The sequence below is a fragment of the Delphinus delphis genome, chromosome 9, assembly GCF_949987515.2.
Source record: "Delphinus delphis chromosome 9, mDelDel1.2, whole genome shotgun sequence".
Taxonomy (NCBI): domain Eukaryota; kingdom Metazoa; phylum Chordata; class Mammalia; order Artiodactyla; family Delphinidae; genus Delphinus; species Delphinus delphis.
This window is the reverse complement of record NC_082691.1, coordinates 99260719-99279087: the sequence shown is the minus strand read 5'-3', so window position 1 is coordinate 99279087 and position 18369 is coordinate 99260719. Positions and strand designations below refer to the sequence as shown.

The following is an 18369-nucleotide window of genomic DNA, read 5'->3' as shown; positions in this document are numbered from 1 at the left end:
TTAAACCTGTGTTTCCATATTAATTTTCAGTCTTGATGATCTCTCCATTGGTGTGAGTGAGGTGTTGAACTTCCCCACTATTATTGCGCTACTGTCAATTTCCTCTTCTATAGCTGTTAACATCTGCCTTATTATGTATTGAGGTGCTCCTATGCTGGGTGCATAAATGTTTATAATTGCTATATCTTCTTCTTGGATTGATCCCTTGATCATTATGTAGTGTCCTTCTTTGTAATATTCTTTATTTTAAAGTCTATTTTATCTGGTAGAGTATTGCCACTCCAGCTTCCTTTTGATTTCCATTTGCATGGAATATCTTTTTCCATCCTCTCACTTTCAGTCTGTTTGTGTCCCTTGGTCTGAAGTGGGTCTCTTGTAGACAGCATATATATGGGTCTTGTTTTTGTATCCATTCAGCGAGCCTGTGTCTTTTGGTTGGAGCATTTAATCCATTCATGTTTAAGGTAATTATTGATATGTATGTTCCTATTACCATTTTCTTAATTGTTATGGCTTTGTCTGTGTAGGTCCTTTTCTTCTCTGTGTGTCCCACTTAGAGAAGTTCCTTTAGCATTTGTTGTAAAGCTGGTTTGGTGATGCTGACTTCTCTTAGCTTTTGCTTGTCTCTAAAGCTTTTGATTTCTCCGTGGAATCTGAGTGAGATCCTTGCTGGGTAGAGTAATCTTGGTTGTAGGTTCTTCCCTTTCATCACTTTAAATATATCGTGCCACCCCGTTCTGGCTTGTAGAGTTTCTGCTGAGAAATTAGCTGTTAACCTTATGGGTGTTCCCCATATGTTATTTGTCGTTTTTCCCTTGTTGCTTTCAATAATTTTTCTTTGTCTTTAATTTTTGTCAATTTGATTACTAAGTGTCTTGGTGTGATTCTCCTTGGGTTTATCCTACTTGGGACTCTCTGCGCTTCTTGGACTTGGGTGGCTATTTCCTTTCCCATGTTAGGGAAGCTTTTGACTATAATCTCTTCAAATATTTTCTTGGGTCCTTTCTCTCTCTCTTCTCCTTCTGGGACCCCTATAATGGGAATGTTGGTGTGTTTAATGTTGTCCCAGAGGTCTCTTAGGCTGTCTACATTTCTTTTCATTCTTTTTTCTTTATTCTGTTCTGTGGCAGTGAATTCCATCATTCTGTCTTCCAGGTCACTTATCCGTTCTTCTGCCTCAGTTATTCTGCTCTTGATTCCTTCTAGTGTAGTTTTTGTTTCAGTTATTGTATTGTTCATCTCTGTTTGTTCTTTAATTCTTCTAGGTCTTTGCTAAACATTACTTGCATCTTCTCGATCTTTGCCTCCATTCTTTTTCCAAGGTCCTGGATCATCTTCACTATCATTATTCTGAATTCTTTTTCTGGAAGGTTGCCTATCTCCACTTTATTTAGTTGTTTTTCTGGGGTCTTATCTTGTTCCTTCATCTGGTACATAGCCCTCTGCCTTTTCATCTTGTTTATCTTTCTATGAATGTATTTTTCGTTCCACAGGCTGCAGAATTGTAGTTCTTCTTGCTTCTGCTGTATGCCCTCTGGTGGATGAGGCTATTTAAGAGGCTTGTGCAAGCTTCCTGATGGGAGGGACTGGTGGTGGGTAGATTTGGGTGTTGCTCTGGTGGGCAGAGCTCAGTAAAACTTTAATCTGCTTGTCTGCTGATGGGTGGGGCTGTGTTCCCTCCCTGTTGGTTGTTTGGCCTCAGGGGACCCAGCACTGGAGCCTACAAGCTCTTTGGTGGAGCTAATGGCAGACTCTGGGAGGGCTAATGCCAAGGAGTACTTCGTAGAACTTCTGGTGCCAGTGTCCTTGTCCCCGCAGTGAGTCACTAGCCTTCAAAGTCTGATTCTGTAGGAATTCTTCCTCCTGTTGCCGGACCCCAGGTTGTGAAGCCTGATGTGGGGCTCAGAACCTTCACTGCAGTGGGTGGACTTCTGTGGTATAAGAGTTCTCTAGTTTGTGAGTCACCCACCCAGCAGTTATGGGATTTGATTTTATTGTGATTGCGCCCCTCCTACAGTCTCATTGCAGCTTCTCCTTTGTATTTGGATTTGCGGTATCTTTTTTGGTGAGTTCCAGTGTCTTCCTGTTGATGACTGTTCAGCAGTTAGTTGTGATTCCGGTGATCTCGCAAGACGGAGTGGGTGCACGTCCTTCTACACTGCCATCTTGAACCAATGTCCCTTTTCTTTTTAATTTGGGACTTTAAATCTAGTTCCATGGAGCTGTTTACCACGCCAGTAGGTGTATAAAAATTAAAATGTACTGTTTTATATATGTATACCTGGTGAGTTTTGAATTAGGATTTATTTTAATGACACTAATGCAATCTTACACAATGTTTGCAACAGTTTAGTACAGATTTTGTTTTGTTTTGTTTTTTTAATCCAGATGACTGTAAAGACTGCTGCTCTGGAACTATCAGCAAACTTCAGGAAGAGGCTACATTAAGTTTTCTTCAATAAAGTTCCTGAGTTTGCTAGGCCTGCATGTAGTTCAGATGGTGAAAAGAAACTTTATGAAAAGCCAAGTAGGTATCATAAAGTACGTGAACTGGAACACAGTTTTAATTATATCAGAGTGAGGTAGTTTATAGCTCATAGCTTAGCAGCCTAACAATAGGTTTGAAGTACTGACTAATTGTAATTTTGTCGGTAATAACCTAGAGATACAGATAAACAAAAGTGTGGAATGGTCCGCTTGGATCTCCGAAGGGCCAGGGGTGTTAATCTAATTTAGATTAAACAATGAGTTCTATAAATTTAATACTTCACGTGCATCCTGATTTAGAAATGCCAGAGAAAATACAGAAACTTAGCAAAAAAGGTTTTTTTTTTTAAATCCTTAATTTGAAGATAATCATCGGATTCAAGGGGTTTTCAAAGTACAAAGGAATAAAAGTTTCCATTTAGTTAAGATGAATAAATGTGCAAAAACCTTACTGAGGTTAAAAATAGTTGTGCATATGAATCAAGCGATAGCTCCTCTCTTGGACCTCTATAGCAATTATTGTCTCTGCAAGGCTTCTGCAATTTATCATGAAGTGCCTCGTGGCACTACCTCCATTGTTAGCCTGAAATGCTTATTTAAATCTTTTGTGGTTATTTAACCATTCATATTCATTTAACGAACACATATTTGAGCTTCTCAATGTGGCAGGCACTGCCTTTGTACAGGGTTTAGATCTCTGCCTGAGTTTCCACCTACCGTTGGGGGTGAGGACAAAAATAATGCAAATTCACAGAGAAAAGAGCTGCTTGTGCAATGGATAGTTTATCCTGCCTTTGTCCCAAGTTCCTGGGAAAGAGCTTCTAGACCCTTGGAATTTCCTGAATGATAGGAGTATCACTGTTATTCATGGTGGGCCCCTAGATACTTTTTAAGATGGAGAATGGGGCTTCCCTGGTGGCGCGGTGGTTGAGAGTCTGCCTGCCGATGCAGGGGACACGGGTTCGTGCCCCGGCCTGGGAAGATCCCACATGCCGCGGAACAGCTGGGCCCGTGGGCCATGGCCGCTGAGCCTGCGCGTCCAGAGCCTGTGCTCCGCAACGGGAGAGGCCACAACAGTGAGAGGCCCGCGTACCGCAAAAAAAAAAAAAAAAAAAAATGATGGAGAATGGCCCTGCCCAAAAGACCAACCATGGGATTAGGGGGTTGGGGCTTTGAACCAGGATATATCAGCCCTATCTCCAGGGAGGAGAAGGAAGGGAAGCTGGAGATTGAATTCAGTCATGTGGCCAATGACTTACTGAATCATGCCTACATAATGAAACCCCGGTAAAAAATCTGGACATCTGAAGTGGACGTGAGTTTCCCTGGTTAGTGGCACACACTGATAGCCTGAGCGGGTGATGTGTCCACATTCCATGAGGAGAAGACATAGGGACTCCGCATTTGAAACCCTCCCAGAACTCACCCTGTGCATTGGTTCATTCAGCCAGTTCAGATTTGTATCTTTGATAATAAAACTGCAATCTTAAGTATTGTGCTTTCCTGACTTCTCTGAGTCATCCGGGTAAATTTTTGGTCCTGAGGAGATATTGGGAACCCCCAAATTTGTAGTCAGTTGGTCAGAAGAGCAGGTGGCTTGGGAACCCCCTCTAAACTTGCAGCTGCGGTCTAAAGAAAAGGCCGTCTTCGTAGGGACTGAAATCTATGCTGACTCTGGGCAGTTCATGTTAGGGTCGTGTCGTAGCATTGCAGAGAGAATTTCAGACTGTGGTCAGTTCTATGGGGAGTGGTGAGATGTGGGTGACTGTTAGCTGAGTGGGCAGGGAAGCTCTCTTGGAAGAGTTAATATCAAACCTTAGACCTGCAGCTCAGCTGAGCCTCGATGGAGAGAAAGTTCCAGGCAGAGGAAACCACCAGGAAAAGTTCTGGAGGTGGTAACAAGCAGAGCACGTTGGAGATATGAGACCAGTGGGGCTGGAATGGAAGAAGTGGGGATGACCGGTGGGTGGGGCATATCACACGAAGTAGCCTTGTAGCATGTGGTAAAGGGTTGGCATTTTAAGAGTGATGGGAAGCTATCAGCTGGTTATAAGTCAAAAAGTGCTGTAATTTGATTCACCGCTTGGAAAAGTCACTCTGGATAATAGGTGGAGAAACGATTATGGTGGTGAATGTGAACTTCAGTCTGTAGTGTTTATGTCTTTTTTTTTTTTTGCAGTACGCAGGCCTCTCACTGCTGCGGCCCCTCCCATTGCGGAGCACAGGCTCCGGACGCGCAGGCTCAGCGGCCATGGCTCACGGGCCCAGCCGCTCCGTGGCATGTGGGATCTTCCTGGACCGGGGCACGAACCCGTGTCCCCTGCAACGGCAGGCAGACTCTCAACCACTGCGCCACCAGGAAAGCCCTGCAGTGTTTATGTCTTGATTGCCAGTGTTTTTGTAGGCTCTTTGAGGGCAAAAAATGTAGTTTGTACTTCCTCATATTCACACAGTGCCTCATACCAATGCTGACTGTATATATAGAAGCTACTGTATAATCTAGGCTGAAATCTGAGTGTGCATGGAGAAAGACAAGAATGTAGCAGAAGGGGAGGCGAATCCTTGCTCAATATCATCAGTGGATGAATTGGAAGGTTACTGTGACTGAGTTTGAAAACTGGCTAAAATCTGCATTAAAACAGCAAAATATTCTGCCATAATTCCATACATTTTTCAAGTCCTACAAAAAATTTTTAAACTCTAGGTCAGAGGTTCAGCAAACTATGGCCTTCAGGCCAAATCCAGTCTGTTTCCTGTTTCTCTAATATTTTGTTGTAACCATCCATGTCCATCTGTTTACATATTGTCTACGACAGCTTTCACACTATAGGGTTGAGTGGTTCTAACAGCCTGTATGGTCCCAAAGCCTAGAATACTTCCTGTCTGGTCTTTTAGAGGAAAGGCTAGCTGACTCCCTGTTTGGACGAAAGGCTCCTTCTGTGGCCGTCATGGGGAACGGCGAGTGCTGTGTATGTTACTGGACTCTTTGTGCATTTTGCTAGGGTCCTCCAGGTTCTCCAAGGGCAGTTTCCAAGATGGCAGCAAGCAAAGGGGGTGGTTTCCATCTGCTTCCAGCAAAGGAGACCAGAGAGAAGGAAATGAGGGTTGTTTGCATGGACAGACATCATCACCCTGGGAGCCCAGCAAATGCAGCTGAGCTCTAAGCAGAGGTTGTGGCCACCATCTCCCAATCAGGAAGGAGGCTACTGGCTGGGTGCCAACTCTCAGCTATGAGACAGGGCAGGTCTTCTCTAAGAATAGGTAGAGTCGAGGGTAAAGACAGTGGGATACAGGACAGGGAGGTGGGCAGAGCTTTTCTGATATCAAGCCTGTCACTCTTTCCATAATGAACAAAGGTAATAATAATGGTGGCGATAACAACCAGAGAACACTGACTGTGTGCAAGGCTGCGGGGAATTGGAGTTTAAAAGAACCACTGCAGCGATGCAGTTATGATTATTCTCATTTGCGGCTGAGAGAAGGTTGTGAGCAGGAAGTGGAAGACCAGGGAGGTTAAGGAACCGGTTCAAAGGCACACGGCTGGTGAGGGAGGGAGTTGGGATTTGGAGGCAGATGTGTGTGACTCCAAAGTCTATGCTATTCACAGTGCTGCTCTATACGCTGCTACTCAGAGTGTGGTCCACTGGCCAGTGGCAGCAGCAGTAGCATCTCGAGTCCTGGCCCAGACTTCCTGAATCAGAATCTGCATTTTACCAAGATCGCCAGGTGATTTCTGAGCACATTAAAGTTTGTAAAGCACTGCCACTCAAGACCTCCATACTGTTTTCAAACTCTCACTAAGAATCCAAGCTTCCATCCAAATCTCCACTTTGTCAGAATTTTCACGCTTGATATAATATAAACTGATCCAGGATGGGAGCCATGTCCCATTTTTGTCAGTTAAGGCTGTTAAGTTGAATTAGATCCTAGGAGCAGATCCTGGACAGGTAAGAAACTGTTTCATCTAGCATTTTTCTTGATTCCAAACACGTTCCACACCAGGAATTCTTAGAACCAAAGGAGCAAGCCTAACTCTCTTCTGCAAAAGTTTGGAGAGATCAATTGGAAAGTTCAGCAGAGGAACCCAATGGTGGGGATTCAATTTACAGAACAAAGTCTCTCCTGTACCTGGGATCCTGTGACAAGTTCAGGGAAAGGATGGGCACCCAGGGAGAGGACGCCAAGGAAGCAAGACTCACTCAGCCAGGCAGATCTCCTCTGTGGGATGTGATGATTCCTCTAACTACAAGCAGTATTTGAAAGGACAGGTGGGAAAGTCAGCCACAGGCATACAAATACCACATCTACTGTAAAATAGAAATACTACCCCCCAACTGTAACTCATTTTACTTCCCATTTCTACAGTGAGTTTGCAGCTAACGTTGCGTGGCCAAATAATACTAAAGAGCTGATTCTTTTCAGGGGCACTGTCCACTTCTAACCGTTTAAAGTCACTCTGGAGACTGGAAGACCAAAGGGAAGGCTTCCTTCTTTCTGCCTCTGCTGCCTGTGTCACTGGAGCTGCCCTTAGAGGTGCCCAGAGGGCTCAATCCTTTAATGGGAATCAGCCTAGGTTTTGATCCTGAAAATTTCACTATTTCTGCTTGTTCTTAAGAGACACTCTGGCTTCTCAGTCGGTAGTAGCCTATGGCAATAGCAGCAGAGGCTGGAGCATTAAGAAAAAAATAGAAGTTAATGGCTTCTACGCATAACTGTGCGTGGTTTGTTTTTTGTTTTCTCCCTGTTGGCTACTATCAGCCAAAAATATGCCTAGAACTCGAAGTAAAGACAAAACACACACAAAAAAGAAGTCACTAACTTTCTGTCATTGACCCCTCATCCCTATGGTTGTGAGTTTTCTATCAGGGTTTCCAGACAGCTGATCCCACAGTGGGGCAAGATTAAGAGCTCGCACCACTTTATTGCTCTGCTTGCTGTTGATGGGCAGGGACCCAGGGTCAGAGTTCCAGGTCAAAGCTCCCTCTTCAGATCTCAACATTCATCTTGGCCACAGGGAATTACTAAAGATGAAGGCTCATGTCAAACTCTCTCTCCCTGTGCTCTGCCATAAACCAGCTGCGAGTCCCTGGGTCGGGCACTTAACCTCCCCATCCCCAAGTTCCCTCGTCTGTAAAATGAGAGGTTTGTACTGTCTGATATCTAAGTCTTCCACCGCTAGAATGTTGTGATTCTTTGCGATTGCTTTTAGCTGTACTTGACGCAAGTACACACATCTACATTTCATGGGAAGAAATGGGGAAACGAAAAGAACGTGGAGCATCTGCTCTGGAACCACACGGTTCTTCTGGCCCCAGCTCTGAAACTCATTGGCAAACCATCTAATAAGTCAGATTCTGTTTTCTCATTGGTACAAAATACAAAGCTATCACCGCATACAGGATGTTGGGAGAATCAAGAGAGAAGATGAATATAAAGTGCATGGCTTGCAGCCTGCATGCTGGGCCTTTTCCCTTTCTCGGCTCTTCCAAGCCTGAAGCAGCAAAGAAAAGGAGGACAAGCAAACTGTCTACTCTTCTCTGGAGCCCGGGGAGCGGCTTCCTCTGCACAATCAAAACCGCTTCCTGAGCCCAGATGAGCAGCTGCCCCTCTCTCCTTGTCTAGTCCTCTTAGGCGGCACTGAGTGTGTCTCACACCGGGAGATGGTGTGGCCTGTGTGTGCCCCTGGGTCCATCCTATGGGGAATGGTACTCATTTGAGCCCCCAATGAAATTGTCTTATCCTGGGAGAAACAACATGTAGATATAGTCATTGCCTTGCCTTCCTTGGTAAGGGAATGGCTGGTGATGGCCCTGGTCTGTAAAAGTCTTACAGTAAAGACAGGGTGGCCTTTATATAGCTCGGGCACATATGATTGCATTCCCAAAGGAAAAAAGGCCAATGTCGTTTGGATGAAACGCCGTTATCGGCTGTGTTTCTTTCACTCTCAGCTTTGTCTCCGTCCTCTGAGTGCTCCTGAACCAGATGTGGTCTGCCTTGCCTTTTCTTCTTGGCCTCTCAGTCACCTCTGTAGCTCTAAGAACTTGAATTTACATCTTAAACGCCCACCATGACTCCAGTCTGGCCGTGCTGACAGCCAGGGCGGGTTTCAGGCACGGACTCAGCGGTCCTTGAGTAACATGTTTTCCTGATTGTTTCTACCCAAGTATATTAAAAACACTTGCCTTTGTAGCAAACTTGCTCCTAATTAATTGTTTAAAGTCTCTGTATCCCTAGAGGAGATATGGGAAATCTTTACCTTATATGGTCGAGAATAAAACAATTATCTAGCAAATACTTTCTACAATTAATCATAGTCACTATATATAGTACAAAAAAGATTCCTACCTCCAAAACCCGAAATAGTTTGTTTTTGAACTAATTCCATAGAAGTTTAGCAACTCCGTCCAAGAACAATTATATTTTAAAATTTGAAAACAATTTCTTCTCTGTCAGCCGTTTTGGTCCTCTAAATAGCTTTCGTGTTTCTTCCTAGGCGAGTGTGCATGGTTTAAGGGGGTAATTTGTCATTTTACCTCACTTTTTATCTTAGCTAACCATCCATCCTCAGTCACACTTGCAGTTTTAGATTTGAGGCTTCCATTTGAACGTGTTTGGAAAAAAAAAACCCAAAAGTATAAGGGCATAAGCATTTTTCAGTGCTATATGGGAAATGCAGCAGGTCTGGAACTCACTGATTTTCTTAGCATTTTGATTATATGGGTCTGAGTTCAGATGAATCGAAGTAAAAATGAAACTCAGCAGGCATGATGAAATCAACTGAAACTGCCGAAACGGTTGGTCAGAGCCCACAGAAACTGTTTCATTCTCTGAAACTGGGAGGTAGAACCAGACCTAATTCAAGAGACAGCTTGCCAGGGCTGTCATCATTCAACTCCTCAAATAGAGAAAGACATTTCTCAACAGTGGATTTGGTTTTTTTAAACTGTACCTTTGCACAGACTTCAGTAAACGACACAAAGTTAATCTCTGCAAACAACAGGATATACGCATGATACCACTTTTTAACTTATACAAATTGGAATCTAATCCCCCCAACATTCATGCTGTGTTGGTAACCGGACGTGGGTAGGGAGAGACCCAGATGAAATACGTTTAAAACAATTTACTTTCTGCCGTTGACTCAGGAATGAGAATGGAGTTGGGGAAACAAGCCTGACCTCATGCAGAGAAAGCTGGTTATGTTCTCTGATCTGTCTTTCCTCTGGGAGCCTCCCAGAAGCAGCAAAAGGAGGCACAGAAATTTGTTGTGTAGATGACACTTTAAAAGAAATATTTTGTTCATTTGTAAAACAGAAAGGCTAATATTTACCTTACCTACCTCGCAGGGGGCTGTATCCAAGGACACCATACATGTGTAAAATCTGGAAAATGCTATGATGTAGACACTTTATCGTTACTGTGTCCACGTTAGAACATTCTTAAAAGGAAGGTGAGCATCAAAACTGCTAACTACTACCTGGCAATTCAGGTATGAGGTATGTAATATTGCCGGTTGCCTACAAGAAACGAAGATCTCTCTCTCTCTCTCTCTTTCTCTTGGACACAGAAATATTCCACATAATTGCAATTAAAAATTGACTGAGCTTTTATTTTCATGAAGTATCAGGTAAAATACAGATTAAGTCTTGAAGCTGCAGTACTGCAAGAATCCTGAGGCCATGCAGTGTCAATGAACAGGATAGCTCTTTGTATATCAGTTGGTCCTAAGAATGTCTCTAAGAGCAACAGCCTTGGGAAAGAAATGCAAATGAACACTGACCACCATACTTCTCCTATTTTCTCTATTTAAATATAAAGTCTGCCTGAAATATACTATTTATCACTCCTTTCTTGAGCACCAGTTGCAAAAATTTTAGATCACAACTCTATTAAATTATAAAACATTTTATGTTTTCCAATACTTTTTAATGTGCATTTCTCAAAACATGGTTTGAAATTCTGTTTTTAACTCACCAGAATACCTAGTAAAGTGCTAGACAAATAGCAGACACATAATAAATTCTTCCTGAGGACTGATTTATTAAGAGAAAACATGCTAATATTAACTATAAACTGTTAATACACTCCCACATATACTATTTAAAGTACCTGGACTCTTTAAGAGTGGTAAAAAAAATTTGCAGAAGTGGGATTGTATAACTAGATTGACTTAATCCATCACTTAATGGGAACCCTTTCTCTAATTTAAGGCTAACTTTAGAATTAGAATTGATAAGTGAGAACTACTTTACCTTTATATATTAATGAGTAATTATGACATAATGAAACTGATTTTCATTAGATAACCCATGAGAACCTGCCTATTTTGAGAGTGACACTATAGTCCATCTCTCAAAATATGTGTTTAAAAAGGCATATATATTATTATTTTATGTCAATATCTTTTCTTAAGCAGTCGAAACAAAATTTCTTATTGCACAGTTCTACTAAGCTAGTCAAATGAAGTATTATTGTTTAATAAATGCATGACAAAGCTCTTTTGACCAGTTTCATTTTAAGGACAGCATTTTCATTTTCTCTGTGTAAGAAGGGAAAAATCACTACAAACTCCATCTCTCTTTTGTATCAGGAACACTGCATGGTTTAATTGCTGACAGCCTTGATGTACTAAGTAGTAAACACCTGAGCATGCCTCATTACATTCCTTAGGACACCTCTTTGAGTGGATGCGATAATTTATTACATTGAGTAGGTCTAATTCTCCCTTGATTTATGGAAGCGGTAATAACACTCCATCTGACAGAATGCTTTGCTAGGAGGAATCCAGATCTAGGCACTAAAATCTTTATGGCCTCCCCAGGAGGAGTTGGGACGCAGGTGGTATTCTGAGCACCACAGCGAGAAAAAGGAGGAGTTTGCCTGAGGTCTTCTGACAAGTCAGCTACTCAGGGAACAGAATCTAGTCTCCTGATGCCTAGCACACAATCACAAAAGCATACTCCTGGAAGAGCTGCCCAATCATGTGTGCAGAGAAGAGAGGAAATGACACCCAGGATGCTCACTGAAGAATGCCCACAGCAGCCTGTCACCAGTCCCCTCCGACTACGCAGAAAGCATACTGAAGGGTATCGAACAACATAAAATCCTAATGCTACCCTTAATTAGGTGGGATCATCAGGCTAACTCCCTGACTGCCAACAGCCCCAAATTCCTCTCTGTGGTGCCCAATCTTGAAAGCAAGATGTAGTTACAGAAACACTCTTTGGCTTACAAGGGACCATCAAGCTCTGATGATGGTGAAATTTGATAGCACTAAGGTCCAACTTTATGTGACCATAATCCAGGTTTACAATGATACATTAAGCCCTAATGCTACTACTTATATCACCGTAAACTCAGTTTCCGGTGATATAAATAGTCATGCTAATGGCATTAACGGCAGCACTCAGTGCAGTCACAGCTGTTGAGTGCTGCTTTTATGCTATTAGCATTGCTACTTGTGTCACCATAAGCTTAGGTAGTCACATTTGTTACATAGGAATATACAAGGAAGATGGATAGCCACATTTTACGTCCATATCTAGCCTCCTGTACTGGAGACTTACAGCTTGCTGCCCTCCTCTGTGTATTAAGGTCTGCCTAGCCCTCCATTTGGCTCTGTTTATACCGAACAGCAATCTGTTTTCTGCCAACCTCGCGTTTGCTGGGAAACACTATTTAAAATTGGTAAGGAGGTGCCAGGCCCAGCTACGGGCACACTTACTGTCTCCTTGGCAGCGCAGGGGACCCACACTCAGTTTGGCTTCCGAGCCTTGCCGGTCAGTGTCTCCAACCACCACCTGGCTTACTGGCAGGTGATCTTTGTAGGATAAGAAGCCAGCGTCCTTCCTCCTGAATCACAGGGAAAGACAGAAAAGCATGAGGAGGCTAAGTCAGAAACATGTCTTTTTTGATCATTGTTTAAGTTGTCTAACAACTGACCACATTCCAATAAATGCTCAGAGGCGCACTAAGCAGAACCACAGTTAGAGTTGTTCCCTCTCTTCCACTGGGTGGTTTCACAGCTCATGGCTCAGAAGCAACTGTGCCCGCTTTGCCTTCTGGAAAACAAAACTGACACCCTGATTTCCAGAGAGTCACAACCAATACACAGCACGCTATTTCAGGTTGAGTGTAGCCTACCCTGTTGCTTGAAGTACACACATCAAACGCTGAGCATGCACGCAGAGTCTGCTGTTGTCAGGGAATCAAAAGTTCAACAAAGCCAACCTGATCTCTTGCATAAAATTAGAAACAAAACCCTATTAAAAAGCTCCCTTGTCTCCTTAATTGCTTTGAAGCGGTTGCTTCAGAGGCCTTCTTCCCTGCTGCGCATCAGCTAAATAAGAGATACTTTTAGGTCCTTCATCTCTTCTTGTTTATTTTAACAGCTGAGAGAGTTTAGGCAACGTTTGGAACACAGAGCGGGTGCTCACTAAGTGTCTACTTCCATCCGTAATGAGGAGTGGAGTTGAGATGCAAGCCCAATTTGGCTTCTCTCTTAGATTTGTTCTCCTGTTTATTCTATATCTACCTTGTTTCAGGTCTCCTAACTCAACCCCATACCCACCCTAAATAGAGGAAGAGGGCAAGGCTAGTTGTAAAGTATTGATTCTAGGATGAAGCACAGAAATACAGGAGATGTTCTCAGGGATGGAACCAAGGTGAGCTACCATGCAGCACAGATTTCACCTTAATAGGAAATCGCTATCCCCTCATCCTCTTTTTGTGCTGCTGTGGCCGGGAGATCCCCTCGTGTGGGGCTAGATGACTGGGGGGCACAAATCAGTGCTAAGGTCATTCCACAAATTTATCTTTTTGCGTGATTTTGTGCACTGTTCAGCCTGAATGTAAATGAGAATTTTGAAATTGTATGTACAACTGATCACAGGAGAGAAAACTGATTTTGGATGATAGAAGAATGAGAGAAAAGTTGGCGGGGTGGGGGGGGGCGCTGGGAGGAATTGGGAGATTGGGATTGACGCATATTCACCATGGATACTGTGTATAAAATGGATAACTAATGAGAACATACTGTATAGCACAGTGAGCTCTGCTTAATGCACTGTGGTGACCTGAATGGGAAGGAAGTCCAAAAGGGAGGGGATATTTGTATATGTATGGCTGACTCATTTTGCTGTACAGTAGAAACTAACACAATATTGTAAAGCAGATATACTCCAATAAAAATTAATTCAAAAAAAAAAGAAGAATGAGGGAGAGAGCTCAATAATCAGGTTAAAGGTCTGTCATTTGCATCTCTTGCAGGGAATTGAGGAGAACCAACTTGGAAACCTGTCCCTAAAAGGCTATGCTGTTAGGAGCAGTTACTTGCTCCTCTGACCTTCTAGAAAGTCACTGAACATATGCTCCTTCATGTGTCAGGACCCACAGAAACCCAGGAAGGAGTCACAGAATTTAGCCAGTGGACCGCAAACAAGTGTATTTTCCACTGCCTTAGTTATTTCAATGAGTTTCCAAGATAAAGTTTACAAAAAAATTTTTTTTTTGGGCTGCTGCCACATGGCATGCGGGATCCTTAGCTCCCCGACCAGGGATCGAACCCTCACCCGCTGCAGTGGAAGTGTGGCGTCTTAACAGCTGGACCGCCAGGGAAGTCCAAAAAAAAATATTTTTTTAATCATATGAGAACTAAGATCATGCAGAAAAGCACTGTGATTCTTACTGACACTGCAGCTACTGGTGACCCAGCCTCAAATCATTTGTAAACCCAACTCCTTATATTAGAACTTCTATCAGTTAAAATCATGTTAGAGAGGGAAGAAAGTCTTTGCTATTAAATTTGATATTTAATGTTTCTTAAAGGGACAATAAATGAAAGCACCCTTAATAACATACTGTGATTTGACAACTTAGTAGAGTAATGTGCATTCCTGTGGAACTTCAGGCCAAGATTCTCTACAAGTTCATTATCACTTAGAATTAACTGACTCTAGATCAGGGATTTGTGACCTAAGTCCTGAGAACCATCCACCTTGTCGCTTTTTCTGTGATGGCCCATAAGCTTTTTTTTTTTTTTTTTAATATTTATTTATTTGGCTGTGCCAGGTCCTAGTTGCAGCATGCAGTATCTGTAGTTGCGGCATGCGTACCCTTAGTTGCGGCATGTGGGATCTAGTTCCCTGACCAGGGATGGAACCCGGGCCCCCTGCATTGGGAGCGTGGAGCCTTAGCCACTGGACCACCAGGGAAGTCCTATTTTTTAAAATTTTAAATGGTTGAAAAGAAATCAAAAGCAGAATAATATTCTGTGCCATGTGAAAATTACCTAAAATTCAAAGTCAGTGTCCATAAATAAAGTTTTACTGAAATAAAGTCACTTTTCAATTTAACTTTTTTTTTACAATATTGTCTATGGTGCTTCCAGGCTACACTGGTGGAGCTGAGTAGTTATAATAGAGACCATATGGCCCTCAAAGACTAAAATATTTATTATCTGGCCCTTTATAGAAAACGCTTGCCAACTCTTGCTCCAAATCATCAGTGCCCCTTTTTCCTCTGGGAATTTATTGAGCAAATATTCCACTGACAAGCATGGTGGCCTAATGTGCAACTTATCCCCACAGTCGAGTACAGGGTTAGGGAAGGGGCATGAGAATATCTCTGAGGTGGGGAAAAAAGCATTTAAGCCAACATTTATTTACTCTAGCAGTGAGAAGTAACTTAAACCTCATTAATGATTAACTTTCTGATGGACGTCACACTAGGTGGCCTGCAGTCATGTGTCAGGATGCTCAACATCCTTACCTGATACTCGGTATTGTTGGTTCATTTACAGTGAATGAGAAAGTGACTACTTTGTAACAAATCTTGTGTTAGTATAAGAGTATTTTGGAAACAAATGTTTGGAAATATTCCAATCACTATGTAATCTTATTGCCAAAATTTATATGTGCATAACCTCATAAGAATTTACACATCTACACACTTCCACAACTTGGAAACATAATTTTAAAATATTTGTAATAATCTTGTAAATGCAGAGTTCCAGTGGGTTTTGGACTTATTTTATAACACTGAAATGGGTCATTATTCAGTTACTTTGCAAATAAAACTGATTCAGAGATGACAGAAATTTACTACATTTGATCAAAACCTTTGCATTACTGGTCAATGAAACTGAAAAATTAACATCATGATTCAGTAGGTGCACTTAGCAATATACCTTTATCTAGTTTGTTATATGTACCTTTAGGTAATATTTTTCAACTATGATAGTCAATAAAGTCAAGTATCAAAATGAAAAACACAGAGAGGCAGATCTTCAAATTGGTAATCCAAGATTATTTAAAATAATATGTATTTAATCACATCACAGTTACTAAAACAATTAAAGGTAAAATGATTAATTTCTATTAATATTTTAGAGAAGATATTATTAATGACAACTTTATATCATTTTTAAAAACTTAATTTTTTATATTGAACATAAAATGTTAATTCACTAGAACCTGTATCTTACTTTTATACTTATTTGTAAATATGTGCTCAAAAAATTTTTAAATAGCGTATCAAAAAATATGAAGAACACTGCTCTAATTCATAGAAAATAATAACAATACAGCATTTATCATTGAATACCTGTGTATATTAGACTATTTCTCATATACAACATCTAATCTGAAATCAATTCTTCCATAGAGGCATCATTATCCCCATTTTACTGATGAGAATCAGAGAATTTATCTTGACCAAGGTCACTAGCTCATAACTATAGAGTCTGGATTCAAATCTAGATTATCTGGATCCCAATCTAGGATTTTCCACAAAAAAGAGGGGAGAAACAAAACAGAAGAAAACCAAAAAACAACTATGTCAATTAAAAGCCTTTTTCTTTTAATTTTCATTTACAGATGAGGTGAAAATGTACCTTTTTAGATATACTTAGGTATCCTGAAACATTGAGAAAATTATTTGTGATTAGTAAGTTCAAAGATATCTGTAATGTTATACTCACAGGCATCCCCCACGCCATCAGCACACCAAGTAAAAGTGGTCTAGAACTACCCCATCCCCAAGCTAACCACTGTTTTTAATGGTATATTGAAGTTTACAAAAGGTTACAGTTCAGCTAATACAGAAGTCTCCCTCAGCCTCGGGGGATACGTTCCAAGACCCCCAGTGGATGCCTGAAATCACAAATAGTACCGAACCCTATATATACTATGCTTTTTCCTATATGTACTGTATATATCTGTGATAAAGTTTAATTTATAAATTAGGCACAGTAAGAGATTAACAACAACTAATAATAAAATACAACAATTGTAACAATATACTGTTATAAAGATGTGAATGTGGCCTCTTTCACACACACACAATATCTTATCGTCCAAATTTAATGCCTTTTGCATCCTAACTAAGCACTGTGTTGTAACGTTTGCAGTTTGAGGTATGACAGCAAAACTACCACAAATTTCTTTTTCCTTCTTCACAGTTTCATGGACAGAACATTCGTTCTCACCACGAATCTTAGCAACGTCAGCATACAGTTTTCTTTCCTTACTAAGTCACCACCTTTTCACTTAAAAGCAGCATTAATGGCGTCTCTTTGGCGTATCTGAATTGCCAGCATCACTGCTCTTGTGCTTTGGGGTCATTATTAAGTAAAACGAACAAAAGCACTGCAATTTTAAACGAATGAATTGTTTATTTCTGAAATTTTCCATTTAATATTTTCAGATCACGGTTGACCAAGGTTAACTGAAACCATATACAGCAAAAACTTGGATGAGGGACTACTGCAGTGATAACCCTCAGATATTCCTTAACCAAACCAAGAAAATAGGAGAAAATAATTATCAGCTGAGAAAAAAAAATACAAAGTTACCTTCTCGATCACTTTTGATCAGGGATATAAATAGGCCCAGGGATTTTAAAGTCACAAACAACTGTTTGTGAAACTCACCGAACAGTCAACTCCGCTGGAAACAAATCGGTTGTGGGAACAAATTCATGGGTGGCAATAAAGTGGTTTGGCTAGCATGAAGTTTCTTGTGTGATCCTACAGCATAACCCACTTTCCAAAAATGATGTGTGGATGAATAGAAAATAACCTGAGACCTGATGAGGCACCCTTCCAAATACCTCTAAGACTTCTATCTTAGCACCTGTGTGAAAATTATTTAGCAAGCAAAACAAGCCTTCATTGAAAGTTATGATCTTTAATGATCGAGGTCAATCTAATTTAGGGAGTTATTCAGTAACTATTTATCATGTTAGCATAATCTAATTACATCTATTGCTAAGCTGGTACATTAGAAAAATTCTATCATCCATTTCAAATAGGCCCTGAACTCAGACTCTTGCATAATCTTTCTATCAGTGTTGTTATTAAAGGAAAACTTGATTCTACAGAGTTTGCTTCTCTAACCTGGCATTACAGTTATTTTGCGTCAGTACTATTGTTCTGAGGAACTCTGTCTTACTCTGCTGCTCTTCCCTTGCCTTCTTTTCTTATCCTGCTGAGAAAGCAAAAGAAACGCTCGTCTTGCCCTTAGCTCAGTAAAAAAACAAATCCTTAGAGGAAAATAAACAGTCCAAGTGCCTGCAATTATAAGCTTGCTTTTCTACCAGATGTTATCAAAGTTACCACACTATGAGTATGTTCTATAATTCTAGCAGAGAAGAATTTCTTCTGCTTTGTGAAGTTTTAGAAGTACTTGTTTACTTAAAACAAACACACAAATAGAATTACAGTCAGTGAACATTCATGTATTTCCATCACAGAATCACCAAGGTAGAAATTTCTGGAAGAATACAGGAAGTCAAAGATTTAGCTACAGAAGATGTCAAAGAGACACAGAAATGGGGAATAAACACATGAGAAGATGCTTAATATTATTAGTCATTAGAGACATG

General features: G+C 41.2%; 1 protein-coding gene across 1 annotated transcript in view; it reads right to left on the bottom strand.

The window, feature by feature from the left end:
- The window catches only part of CNTNAP2 (contactin associated protein 2), a 1416746-nt gene that overhangs the window by 361316 nt on the left and 1037061 nt on the right, over positions 1-18369 (bottom strand). The window contains exon 15 of the mRNA XM_060019815.1: positions 12212-12339. Coding sequence (XP_059875798.1) covers positions 12212-12339 — 128 coding nt within the window. The remainder of the gene's footprint in view (positions 1-12211; positions 12340-18369) is intronic.